This window comes from Dasypus novemcinctus, chromosome 18 (assembly GCF_030445035.2).
Source record: "Dasypus novemcinctus isolate mDasNov1 chromosome 18, mDasNov1.1.hap2, whole genome shotgun sequence".
NCBI lineage: Eukaryota > Metazoa > Chordata > Mammalia > Cingulata > Dasypodidae > Dasypus > Dasypus novemcinctus.
Genome location: NC_080690.1, coordinates 50,632,145 through 50,646,521, shown reverse-complemented (window position 1 = coordinate 50,646,521; position 14,377 = coordinate 50,632,145). Strand labels below are relative to the sequence as shown.

At 37.1% G+C, this 14,377-nt stretch overlaps 1 protein-coding gene across 11 annotated transcripts in view; it reads right to left on the bottom strand.

The window, feature by feature from the left end:
• Window positions 1-14,377, bottom strand: part of DPY19L3 (dpy-19 like C-mannosyltransferase 3) — an 89,142-nt gene that overhangs the window by 41,097 nt on the left and 33,668 nt on the right. For all 11 annotated transcript variants that reach the window (XM_058280105.2, XM_058280102.2, XM_058280100.2 and 8 more), the window contains 4 exons: window positions 14,133-14,254; window positions 13,440-13,585; window positions 11,062-11,185; window positions 10,383-10,517 (listed from right to left, as the gene is read on the bottom strand). In XM_058280105.2, the coding sequence (XP_058136088.1) occupies window positions 10,383-10,517; window positions 11,062-11,185; window positions 13,440-13,585; window positions 14,133-14,254 (527 nt within the window). The remainder of the gene's footprint in view (window positions 1-10,382; window positions 10,518-11,061; window positions 11,186-13,439; window positions 13,586-14,132; window positions 14,255-14,377) is intronic.

Genomic DNA, 14,377 nt, shown 5'->3' with positions numbered 1-14,377 from the left:
GACCCTAGAAGAAAGAGAAGACCTCAACAAACTAATCACAAGTAAAGAGACTGAGTCATCAAAAGCCTCCCAAAAATGAAAAGCTCAGGACCAGAAACTTCACAGATGAATTCTACCAATCATTCAAAGAAGATCTAATACAAATCTTGCTCAAACTTGCACAGGAGAGAACACTACGAAACTTGTTTCTATGAAGACAACATCACCGTAAGACCAAAACCAGATAAAGTTATTTTGGAAAAAGAAAACTACAGACCAATTTCTCCAATGAATATAGATGTAAAAATCCTCAGAAGATTACTTGCGAACCAATACCAAAAGCAAATTAAAAGAATTATACACTTCAATTAAATAGGTTTTATCCCAGGTATGCAAGGGTGGTCCAACATTAGAATACCAATTAGTGTAATAAATGACATGGTCTTTTTGATTGATGCAGAAAAGACATTTTACAAAATATAGCACCCTTTCTTGATAAAAACACACCAAAAGACATGAACAGAAGGAAGCTTTCTCAATATGGTAAAGTACATATATGAAAAACCTACAGTTAGCATTACACTCAATGGTGAAAGACTGAAAGCTTTCCTACTGAGATAAGGAATAAGACAAGACTGTCCACTATGACCACTGTTATTCAATATGGTACTAGACATTCTAGCTAGAGCAATTAGCCTAAAGAAATAAAATGCATCCAAATAGGAAATGAGAAGTAAAACTTTCACTGTTCACTGATGGTATGATCCTTTATCTAAAACATCCCAAAAAATCCACCACAAAGTGACTCCTAGAAGATGAATTCAGCAAACTGGCAGGATACAAGATTAATACGCAAAAATCAATAGCGTTTCTAAACATTACTGATGAGCAATCTAAGGAGGAAATTAAAAAAAAAAAATCCATTTACAATAGTGGCTAAAAGAATCAAATATAAGCATTCAGCATTCAGAAAACTACAAAATATTGCTAAAAGACACCAAAGAGGACCTAAATAAATGGAAGGACAGTTCATGATCATGGATTGGAAGACTAAATATTAAGTTGTCCGTTACACCCAAATTGATTTATAGATTCAATACAATCCCAATCAAAATTCCAAGAGAGCACTTTATATAAATGGGAAAGTTAAATACTAAATTTATCTGGAAGTGTAAGGGGCCCCATTTCACACCTTAGACAAAAATAAACTCAAAATGGATCAAGGACCGAAATATAAAAGCAACAACTGTAAAACTCCTAGAAGAAAAAATAGATAAATGGGACCTACTCAAAATTAAACCACTTTTGTGCTTCAAATGACTTGTTAAGAAGGTGAAAAGGCAGTCTATTCAATGGGAGAAAATTTTTGGAAATGACCTATTTGATAAGGGTTTGATTTCCATGTTATATAAAGAGCTCATACAACTCACCAATAAAAAGACAAGCAATCTGATTTAAAAATGGGCAAATGACATGAATAGACATTTTTCTAAAGAGGAAATACAAATGGCTAGAAAGTACACAAAAAGATGCTCAACATCACTACTAGGGATATGCATATCAAAACTACAACGAGATCATTTCATGCCTTACAGAATGGTCTTTACTAAAAAAAAAAAAATCCTGAAAACTACAAGACTGGAGAAGATGTGGAGAAACAGAACACTCCTTCACCGTTAGTGGTAATGTAAAATGGTGTAGCATCTGTGGAAGACATTTTGGCAGTTCCTCAGGAAGATAAACATAGAAACTGCTGTATAATCCAGCAGTCCCACTAGGAATATATTCAGAAGTGAAAGGATATGAACAGACATTTTCCTGCTGATGTTCATAACAGCATTATTCACAATTGCTAAAAGATGGAAACAACCCAATTGTCCATCAACCCATGAATGGATAAGCAAAATGTGGTACAGGACATATGATGGGATAGTACTGAATTGTAAGAAGAAATGAAGTTGGGATGCATATGACAACAGCGATGAAATCTTGAGGACATTAATGTTGAGTTAAACAAGCCAGACACAAATGGACAAATATTTATGGTCTCACTAATATGAACTAAATAAATAAACTCATGAATGGAGCTAAACTCTAGAGTATTGGGTCAGTAGGAGATAGAATATGGGTTGAGAAGGGGGAGCTGAGGCTGAATGTATGTACAATGTTTAACAAAGTTAATTGTAAATGTAAGGAATTGGATAGATTTTGATGGTAACACATTACAGCGAGTATAACAAACACTGCTGACTAATGAATATAATTGTATCTGAAAGGGAGGTTAATGTCAATAGAAAGAAAGCTAGAGGACAATCTAGAGACATCACAGTGAGTAAAACAATTCTGTTCTTTTTCAAGATAGTTTTGGCTATTCTGGGTCCTTTGTATTTTCCTGTGAATTTTAAGATCAACTTGTCAAATTCTACAAAGAAGCCAGGTGGGTTTCTGATAGAGACACTGCATTAAATCTATAGATTAATTTGGTGAATACTGCCATCTTAACTGATAATTAAGTTTTCCGATCCATGGAGATGAGAGACGTTTTTCTTTGCTAAATTTTTCGTTGTTACATTTTTTTCAGTACATTATCTAGTTGGTAAGAAATGGTATCACAGTATGATTTTAATTTTTACTTACATAGTTGTTGAACATGCAGATGAGCTTTTTAGATGTTTATTGGCCATTCCTTTTTTTTTTTCTTATTAAAATACACTAATATGATTTGTCCATTTTTTCCTATTGGGGTACTTATATTTCTCTTATTGAGTAGCAAGAGTTATTTTAAGGTATTGTATTCTAATTCTTGGTTGGCTATATGCAGTATAACTATCTTCTCCCTGATTATACTTTATACTTTGTTCATGGTGTCCTTCGTTAAGCTTATTTGTTTAATGTAGTTGGATTTATCAACTTCAAAAAAAATTTTTTTAATTAGTTTATTGAAGTACATCACTCATACATAAGCAATAAGTGTATAATTATAGCTGTGAAATTACAAAACAAACATATATAACATCATACAGGACTCTCATAACTCACCTTACCACCAATAACTTGCATTGTTGTTAGACCATTTAACGAATGATTAAAGAGCATTGTCAAGGGAAGTGGACTTGGCCCAGTGGATAGGGCGTCCGCCTACCACATGGGAGATCCACAGTTCAAACCCCGGGCCTTCTTGACATGTGTGGAGCTGGCCCATGTGCAACACTGATGTGTGCAACGAGTGCCATGCCACGCAGGGGTGTCCCCCACATAGGGGAGCCCCACGCGCAAAGAGTGCTCTCCGTAAGGAGAGCCGCCCAGCGCAAAACAAAGTGCAGCCTGCCCAAGAATGGCACCACACACATGGAGAGCTGACACAGCAAGATGACACAACAAAAAACCCCCACAGATTCCCATGCCGCTGATGAGGATAGAAGTGGTCACAGAAGAACACACAGCGAATGGACACATAGAGCAGACAACTGGGGGAGGGGGAAGGGGGAGAGAAATAAAAAATAAATCTTAAAAAAAAAAAAAAGAGCATTGTCAAAATATTACTACTAACCAAAGTATTTTCCCCCAACCAACCCTATTATTATCTTTATATCATTTATATGTGAACATACATAAACAATTAAGTGTATAGTAAAAGCTGTGAACTCACAAAGCAAACATGCATAACATTATACAGGGGTCCCATACATCAACCCTCCATCAACACCTTGCATTGTTGAGAGACATTTGTTACAAATTATGAAAGAATATTGTCAAAATATTACTACTCATCATAGTCCTTATCTTATATTTGGTGTGTTTTTCCCCCAACCCACCTTATTATTTTTAAAAATATGTATTTTAAAGATTTATTTTTTATCTATTTCTCTCCCCTCCCCCCACCCCAGTTGTCTGTTCTCTGTGTCCATTTGCTGCATGTTTTTCTTTTGTCCGCTTCTGTTGTCAGCGGCATGGGAATCTGTGGGTTTTTTTTGTCGCGTCATCTTGCTGTGTTAGCTCTCTGTGTGTGTGGCGCCATTCTTGGGCAGGCTGCACTTTGTTTTGCGCTGGGCAGCTCTCCTTACGGGGAGCACTCCTTGCGCGTGGAGCTCCCCTACGCGGGGGACACCCCTGCGTGGCATGGTACTCCTTGTGCGTATCAGCACTGCGCATGGGCCAGCTCCACACGGGTCAAGGAGGCCCAGGGTTTATATATATATTTTTTTCAAGATTTATTTTTTATTTCTCTCCCCTCCCCACCCCAGTTGTCTGCTCTCTGTGTCCATTTGCTGTGTGTTCTTCTGTGACCGCTTCTATCCTCATCAGCAGCACCGGGAATCTGTGTTTCTTTTTGTTGCGTCATCTTGCTGTGCCAGCTCTCTGTGTGTGTGGTGCCATTCTTGGGCAGGCTGCACTTTCTTTCGTGCCGGGCAGCTCTCCTTACGGAGTGCATTCCTTGTGCATGGGGTTTCCCTACGTGGGGGACACCCCTGCGTGGCAGGGCACTCTTTGTGCGCATCAGCACTGCACATGGGCCAGGTCCACACAGGTCGAGGTGGCCGGGATTTGAACCACGGACCTCCCATGTGGTAGGTGAATATGCCCTATCCACTGGGCCAAGTCCACTTCCCAATAGTCTCTGCTAAAATATTTTATATATTTTTGCATATTTAAACCTTTGAATGACCTAGAATTATTTTTTGTACATGTTGTATAGTGTGAATCCAATTTTACTTTGCCATTGGTATGACCAGCATTTTCCTTATCATTTATGAACCACTCCCAATAGTCTCCAGTATCTTACTTGTATGGGAATGCTTCAGGGACCTTTGGTATAAAAATCTGTTAAGATTCAAAAGCTTTTAATGCTCCATGGCAATTATAGAGACTTGTTAGAAGTTTGTTGATTTTATGGACCTTCTTATAGAACTAGAGCTTCTTATTTCATTGATTCTTGGTATTCTTTCTTTGCTCTTAATTTCACTGATTTCTGCTCCTATGTTTATTATTTCCTTCCTTCTGCTTGATTTGGGTTTATTCTTCTTTTCCTAGCGTCTTAAGGTTGGAACTTAATATTGTTATTGATCTTTAGTCTGAATCTGTTTGGTCCTAGAACATAGTCTGTACGGTCATAATTCTTTTTAATTTGTTGGTGTTTAAGTTCCAGGATATGGTATATCTTGGTAAATGTTCCATGGGTGCTTAAAACGAATGTACATTCTGTAGTTGCTAGGTGAAGTGTTATATAAATATTGAGTAGTTCCTGTTGGTTAATGATGCTGCACAGTTCTTCTCTATACTTGCTGGTTTTCTTTCTAGCTGTTATATCACTGTTGAAGTTTCCAGCTATAATTGTCTATTTGTCTATTTCTCCTTTCAGTTGTCAGGTTTTGTTTCATGGATTTTGCAATTCTATTATTTACTGCATAACATTTAAGATTGTTATGTCTTTTTCTTTAAGATTTATTTATTTCTCTCCCCACCCCCACCCTGGTTGTCTGTTCTCTGTGTCTATTTGCTGCGTCTTCTTTGTCTGCTTCTGTTGTCTGTGGCACGGAAATCTGTTTCTTTTTGTTGCGTCATCTTGTTGTGTCAGCTCTCCCTGTGTGTGGCATCATTCCTGGGCAGGCTGCACTTTCTTTCGCGCTGGGCGGCTCTCCTTGCGCATGGGGCTCCCCTACGCGGGGACACCCCTGCGTGACACGGCACTCTTTGCACATATCAGCACTGCACATGGGCCAGCTCCACATGGGTCAAGAAGGCCCAGGGGGAAACGGACTTTGGCCCAGTGGTTAGGGCGTCCGTCTACCATATGGGAGGTCCGCGGTTCAAACCCCGGGCCTCCTTGACCCGTGTGGAGCTGGCCATGCGCAGTGCTGATGCGCGCAAGGAGTGCCGTGCCACGCAAGGGTGTCCCCCGCGTGGGGGAGCCCCACGCGCAAGGAGTGCGCCCGTGAGGAAAGCCACCCAGCGTGAAAAGAAAGAGCAGCCTGCCCAGGAATGGCGCCACCCACATTTCCCGTGCCGCTGACGACAACAGAAGCGGACAAAGAAACAAGACGCAGCAAATAGACACCAAAGAACAGACAACCAGGGGAGGGGGGGAAATTAAATAAATAAATAAAATCTTAAAAAAAAAAAAAAAAAAAAAAAAGAAGGCCCAGGGTTTGAACCTTGGCTCTCCCATGTGGTAGACGAACGCCCTAACCACTGGGCCAAGTCCGCCACCTGTTATGTCTTCTTGATAACTGACCCTTTTATAATTACATAATTTCTTCTCTGTACCCGGTAATTTTCTTTGCTCTGCAGTCTATTTTATATATTACTGTAGCTGTTCCTGCTTTCTTTTGATTAAAGTTTGCATGGTATATCTTTTTCCATCCTTTTACTTTCAACCTACCTATTTTATTGTAGTTGGAGTGACTTTCCTATATTTGAAGTGAGTTTCTGATAAGCAGTAATACAGTAGGGTCGTGTTTTTTATTTGTGCATTTAGACCAATTTTATATAATGTTATTACTGATGCATTAAATATGCCATTTTATTGTTTTCTCTTTGTCCTCTGCTTTTTTCCCCTTTTTCCTGTATTTGTCTGGCTTAGTAGAACACATTTAGAATTCTTTTATTCATCTTAGTGTTTTTGAGTGCATCCCTTTGTGGATATTTTCAGTGGTTGTGCTGAGTATTACATTACATATTCATAACATCACAGTCTACTGATGTTTGCTTTTTTTAAAGATTTATTTATTTATCCCCCCCTTGTGGCTTGTTACTTTTTTTTTTGCTGTCTTTTCTCTGTGTCCATTCACTGTGCGTTTTCTCTGTATCTGTTTGTATCCCTTTTGTTGTGTCATCTAGCTGCATCAGCTCTCTGTGGCGCATGGGCCAGCTTTGCCTTCCCACTGATATTATTTTACCAGTTCAAGTGAAGTGTAGTAAACTTACCTCTATTTAAGTCCCTTTATCCTCCTCATTTTTAATTGCTTTAAATATTTCCTATACATACAACTGAGAATCACCTACAACATTATTATAATTTTGCTTCAATCACCGAACATAATTTGGAAAATCCAAGAGAAGGAAAGCCCCTTGTATTTACCCATATTTTAACTCTTTTTATTGCTTTTTCCAAAAAATGTTCCAAAATTCCTTATTTTATCATTTCCTTTCTGTTTCAAGAATTTCCTTTAGCCATTCTTTCAGGGTGTACTAAGATTGCTGATGCCAAATTCCATTAGTTTTCCTTCTACTGAGAATGTCAGATGAATTCCCCTTCATTGCTGAAAAATATTTTTGCTGGACATAGGATTCCTGATTGACAATTCTTTTCTTTCAGCAGCTGAAAAATACTGTGCCACTTCCTTCTAGCCTCCATGGTTTCTGATGAGAAATCCACTGTTAATTCTAATTAGTTTTCCCTCACAGGTAAAGTGTTTTTTTGTTGGCTGATTTAAGATTTTTTTTTTTTGTCTTTAGTTTTCAGAAATTTGCTTATGTTGTGTCCTGGCATCGTTTTATTTCAATCTGTGTATCTTTTTCCAAATTTGGTAAAATTTCAGCTATTATTTTCTCAAATACTCTTTCAGTCCCACGTTATTTCTCCTCTCCTAGGACTCCGATGACATGAATGTTTTCATGTTTCATGATTTCTGTTATAGTTTCACAAGTCACTGGAATTGCTGCTCATTTTTTTCAGTCTATTTTTTCTTGTTCAGATTAGAAATGCCTATTGTTCTATCTTTAAGTTAAATGGCCTCTCCATTCTGCTTGAGACCATCCAATGAGGTTTTATGTTTCGGTTATTGGAAATTTTCAGTTCTAGAATTTCCATTTGGCTCTTCTTGGCATCTCTATTTCTTTGCTGAGAGTTTTTTTCCTTTGTTTCAAGTCTGTAATTGCTTGATGAAGCTTTTTTAAAAATTACAGTTGCTTTAAATTCCTGCTAAGATAATTCCAACTTCTTTGTCTCTCCATGTTGGCATCTGTTAGTTGTCCCTTCTTTCAAAAGAGATTTTCCTGGTTCTTAGTATAATGAATGATTTTTAAAATTGTATCTTGTACATTTTGGGCATTATACTGTAAGACTCCAGATCTTATTTAGCTCTTTCGTGTCACAGCCACCAGTGCCATGTTGGTGGAAAAAGAAGAGTGCCACTCTTTATTTTCAGATGGGCGTGGAAGTTCAGGTTCTGCACTTGGCCTCCTGGGGTGGGAAGGGGCAGGGTGCCTCATTACTGCTGGGTGTGGATGAATGTTCAGGCTCCTTGTGAAAGCCCCAGCTTCCCATTTGGTCTGCTCTAACACCATCTCGGCAGGGAAGGAAAGGGATGTCTCATGATCATTGGGTGAACTTTCATGATCTCCCCACGTAGACTTCCTGACATCCCTGGAAAATGGTGAAAGTCCTGGCTCCCAATTAGGCTTCTTCTGACACAACCATGGTGGGAAGTGAGTGGTGCCTTGTTACAGCTGGGCAAGGATTGAAGGACAGACTCTCCACTCAGCATTTGCTGACAAGAGGGAACAGGGCTGCTGTTTTTTCCTGTGGTGTTTGGCTGGAGTAGGGTGGTTACTGTCTGAAAGTTTCTATCTTGCTCAGTTCTCCTTTTCGGATCCTTTTGCTAGAAAGAAGGCTTTACTGGCAGCTTTTCTATCTGAGACCACTGGTATTTCCAGATTGCTGGCTTTTCCAGGACACAGTTCAGCATATATGAGGCAAAGAGAAAACCCTGGTAACTCAATGCCATTTCTTCCCTTGGGTCTCAAGATTCCTAGGAGGTTTGCTTTCTTCTCTCCACCTTGCAAAATCTTATGCTTGTTTTATATATACTGTCCAGGGTTTTAGCTCTACTTAGTGGGAAGAACAGAGGGAGGTATGTGTACTCCATCTGGTCTAGAACTGTATGGAATATTTTAAAATGATCTCTCAGGCATTTATTATTAATGTGTCTTCTTGTTTCCACATCAGATTAATAAAACTTTATTAACCTTCATATTTTTAGCCTTTAATGAAGCAAAAATATATGCTCAACAATACCATTTGCTACTCTGCTTTATATTTAAAAACCCTTGAACACATTTCTAACTGGAAACTTGGGGTTTTGTTGGTAAGAGATGTCTCATCATCCATGAAAAGATAATGACCTATCAGTAGATATCACTTCTTATCACCACATTGTGCTCTGAACTTGGATTACTTTTTTCTATACCAATTATTCTGACTCTTTGCTGACATGATTGGAGATCAATGATCAAATATGAAGAAACTAAGGTTCAAGAAGGTAAATGACTTGCCAGAGTTTAAGAGCTAGTAATTTTCAGAGTTGATGCTAGCAACATGGTTTTATAACTCAGGATCATTTCATTATAATACTGTTCTTCCTTAAATTCTGACAATTATAACTACTTGTAACACCAACATAATTTCAAATATAAAAGTTTAACCAAGTTTAGAATCGAATCCCATGAAATAAATTAACTGCACTATTTTTAAAATTTTGTGTTTGTGTGCCAAAACAGTACCCTTTGTTTTTTCTAATTTTAAATGAAATACATGATTACAGAAAAACTAATTCAGAAGAGTCAAAGAACAAAGGGAATATACAGAACCATGCAGTTGACTATTAACACGTTGAAATGTTTTACTTTAAAAAAAAATAGAGGGGAGGTCGAAAAATGGTTATATAATACTTCCTTACAGAGATAAGCCAGAAATTATTTAACAGTACCCTACTGGTAATGTCTTCGCTTGTTTTCAAGCTTTTATCATTACAATACAATTAAAAGGAACACTCTTATTTCCTTAGGATAAATTTCCAGAGGTGGAATTGCTCTCTACTGCAAGGACAGGGAATAGCATTTTATATTCTTACCAGTGGTGTGTGAATGACCATGACTTCACAACTACAGAAACACTAAATATTATATACATGTAATATTTAATTTGCCAATGCTTTTCCTACCGCATTTTACCTTCCCAGCCTGCCCTTTCACATTCTACCTAAGTCCTACTACTCTTCTCTTTTGTGGCTCAGCTCAAGGTCCCCACTTCTGTGAAACTTTTCCACAGAAAAGATGTTATAGTCCCTTTGAGTTTCTTGGGGGGGGGGAAATGGAATATCCAGTAAGACATTTTAAAATGTCTATCTTATATTTGTACATTTAATTCATCTCTAAAAGGACAACTGACCACCTATATGCTCCCAAATAACTCTGTCTTTTAACTTGAAATAAACAGAATCAAAGTGAAGATGTGTCAAACTAGGCTGCATAAATTACACTGCTTCAACTGACCACAGCATACTTATATTAGATCTAAGAAGCAGCTTCATCTTATTATCAAGCACTTGCATATTTGAGCTCACTCTATTATATAAAACACCAAACAATGAAATTTTCAAATGAGAAAAGAAAGCAAAACTTACCTTCACAGCTGGAAGCATGTCCAAAGAGTCCAGTATGAACAGTACTAATGCTTGCATCAGCATCATAAATTGATTAAATTGCCATGTCAGGCTAAAGAGAAAAGTTGATATGAAAATGGCAAGCAGTATCAGCCTCTGAAAAAAGAAAACCTTTGCATAATTTATATGTCTCTATTAATAAAAAGCCTTGCAGAAAAGTTTTCTCCAGAGCAGCCAATTTCTCTACAAACCAAATAGAAAAACCATAAACTGTTGCTCTAAAAATCCTTGCATTTGTTACTTAAGCTCTAAATATCCTAAAGTGACACTTTGCATATAAATATTCACATACAGTATGTGTATTCCACACTATTATAGAGGTGATAACATACCACATCATCTCAAGAGCAATGGCTTAAAAATTCTGACAGTTTTGCACAAAGTATGTGTGGGTTTGCTGCAACTATTTAAGGGTAGATTATGTACAGTACATTTTTAACATCAAAAATGAAAACATTTTCCTTGCAAAGTAGGAAAAAGCTCAGAAAAAGAAAACTTCATTTAATTCAAGTAAAAAATGGGTCACAGAATAAGAATGATTCACATACACTGGGACACTATATAAAACACATCTCATTTTCTGAGGCTTCTTATATAAAATTGGGAAATTAAAACAATATAAGCTATTATCAAAACTTACTTCAGAAAGAGGCTGTAAATTTGGTCTCAGGAAATATGTAATTGCTGCTATTTGAATTGCAAAGAATGGCAGTGCCCAATTCTCCCTCAATGGAATGGTAAATTCAACTCTTGTGGTGTCTATTCTGCACAAAATAAAACAAAATTGGCCAAAGTGGTATTTTTTGCAATAATTTCCTCAAACAGTTCCTAAAATGAAAGTTCCATTACATGAAGTCCAAGTATATTTGAAGCCTAGTCTAAGTTCTCAATAATAACAATTGGTCTTATCATCACCATCCCTGTAACATAAAACTGGCATTGAGAAATTATCCAGGGGTATGTATTTAGCTAAGTGGTAGATCTGAGGTCCAAACCCACGTCAGTCTGACTCCTAAGCACGTGGATATTACAGGTGGCATCACCTCCTACTTTACTTCTAACTCCACTAGTGCCAAGAGGCAATGTTTTGCATTCTCCCTCTATGTATTTCTTTAGTACTTTACACTGAGTCTTAAATTCGTCACTGGCAATAAAGTTTTTGTCCCTCCACCCCCTCTAGATTTTAAGCCCCAGAGGACAAGCACAGGTCAGTTTTCATCTTCATATGCACAGCACAAAGAACCATCTCTACCCATGTTACACATTCAATAAATGCCCTTTATTTATTCTTACTAAAAGCAATTTATTTGACTTACACTTAGTTTTTTTTGAAAGATTTATTTTTACCCTGTCCCCTCCTCTTCCCTTCCCCCCCACCTCCCACTGTTTTTGCAGACTGTGTCCATTCACTGTGTGATCTTCTGTTATCTATTTCTCTTTTTTTCTTCTCATTTTTTCTCCTCTAGGATTCACCGGGATTTGATCCTGGGGACTCTGATGTGGAGAGTGGTTCCTGTCGCTGCGCCACCTCAGTTCCTGGTTTCTGCTGTGGTTCCCTTGACTCTCCCTTTTGTCTCTCTTTTTATTGCATCATCATCTTGCTTCGTGACTCACTTGCGCAGGCACTGGCTCGCCGCACAAGCATGCTTCCTCTTCTTTTTCTCCAGGAGGCCCCAGGGATTGAACCTGGGTCCTCCCATATGGTAGGTGGAAGACCTATCACTTGAGCCACATCTGCTTCCCTTCACTTACTTTTAACAGGAATAATAAGGATATTAGATTAAAATGTTAAGAGGCTGGATGGTAGTGAGGGTAGGGCAACACTGTGAACATGATTAATCCCACTGAATGGTATGCTTGGGGAAGGCTGAGATGGGAAAATTCATATTGCATATGTTTCCACAATTAAAAAAAAAAAAAAGAGCAACTAAATAGACAATGACAAATGCAAGACATGATCCTGGATGGGATCTAGCAAGGGAGAAGAAAAGTATCAGAGGGATATTACTGGGACATATGAAAAAACTGGACTATAGACTATGAGCTTTATATCAGTGCTAAATATTTTCAACTTGGTAACTGCACTTAAGTTCATTATGTAAGTAGATATCCTGTTCTTAGAAAAAATATATGTTTGAGGAGCATGATGTATACAACCTACTCTCAAATGTTTAGAAAACATATAAAGACACAGATACATAACTATCTAGAGCTAGAGTAATACAGCAATGTGGCAAAATGTTAAAATTGGTGGATCTGGGTCTTGGGGTGGGGTAGGGTGGTCCTGGTATGCTGGAGTTCTCTGTATGGCTTTTGTATTATTTTTGTAATTGTTCTGTATAAGTGTGAAATTATCTCAAAATAAAATGTTAAAAAAATGTTAAGTGGCAGTCATAACATAGTTATGTCTCACACTCTGAGTTTGAATCCTAACCAAGACTTAGTTGTGATATTACTTAAACTCTTAAGGCACAATTTCCTCATCTCTAAAATAGGGATAACAATAGCACCTACCCTACAGAGTTATTAAATGATTATGTAATACAGTTAGTAATACAATTCACAAGTATTTGGTATATAGTAAGCAACAAATAAGGTTGTAATAAAAAATAATTTGCTTAAATTCACAGGGACAAAAAGTAGATTACAGGTTACCCAGGTTAGGGGGCAAGGAGAATGGGTAGACTTTCTATTGGGGTGGTAAAAAAGTTTTAGTAATGGATGGTGGTGATGTTATCACATTATTGTGAATGTAATTAATATCAGTGAATTGCACATATGAAAAGAGTTAAAATGGGAAATTTTGTGTTGCATATATATTAGCACAATAATAATGTTTAAAAAATTAACTTAAAAAAAAAAAAAATAAGTACAAACAGGTCAAGAAAAATAATCACTGACAGATAAACCAAGGAGAAAACATTCCCACCCAAACAAATTTCACTAACCTAGAAATGAAGTCACTTCAATTTCATTTACTTTTTGGGAAAGGAGAGATGCGTTATGATTCCAACTCACCTATTTGTGACATACCAGAAAGCTGCTAATAGTCCTGATAGCCATGTACCACTAAGGAGCCAGCTAGTTATGTAAAGAGCTGTGACGTAGATTGCCTGGAGTCCAAATAAGGTGTAAATATAAAAATAAACTGGCTCTAAATATTTCTGTGAAAGGAAACAATAAAAATGTTTGTTAGAGCAGCGCTAACCCTTATCACCATTTAAAAAGTATAACAAAGGAAATTTAATGTGCAGAAGCCCAGTGGCAATTCCAAGCAATAAATCCACTTTATCCCCCTTTCCAACTGAAAGTCCTTAAGGGTTCTGGCTTTATTTTCTACTCTACACAGTTCTTGGTCCAATTTTTCCCCATTCACATGAGAAGTAGGTGTTGTAATTGGATAATTAAAAATTTTTTTTTTTTATCTCAAAGATAAATTAGGAGTGATTATACATTTCCAAATAGAAAAATTTGTCAACTTTTATACCACATAAATGTATTATGATATAAGCCAGGAAGCATCTTAAATGTGAAAAATATCTTTTAAAATGCAAATAAAAAGGAAAGGTCACAATATAAATGCAGAAAATTAGTATATTATTGATTTTACACCAAGCAGTTGAAGATGTGAAGAATACATGTAAAACTTTCAACTTAAAATGACAGGTATCACCTGCTATTAATAACTCAATGTCACAAAATACAACGTACCTGTATAGGAAGAGCTCTATATAAAATACTGAGAAAAACCTCTTGGTAAATATTCATTCGTTCAAGGAGATTAATTGTCCTCATGGATTCAGTTTTATTATCATATATTAAGCCATGTAAACCTAAGAATGATATTTGAAAAACCAGGAAAAAATAACTATAATTTAAATCATAATCATTCATTCAAAACTAACCATAGATTCTTTAGTATGTCCCAGCAACTGTGCTAGGCATTGCAGTGAGTA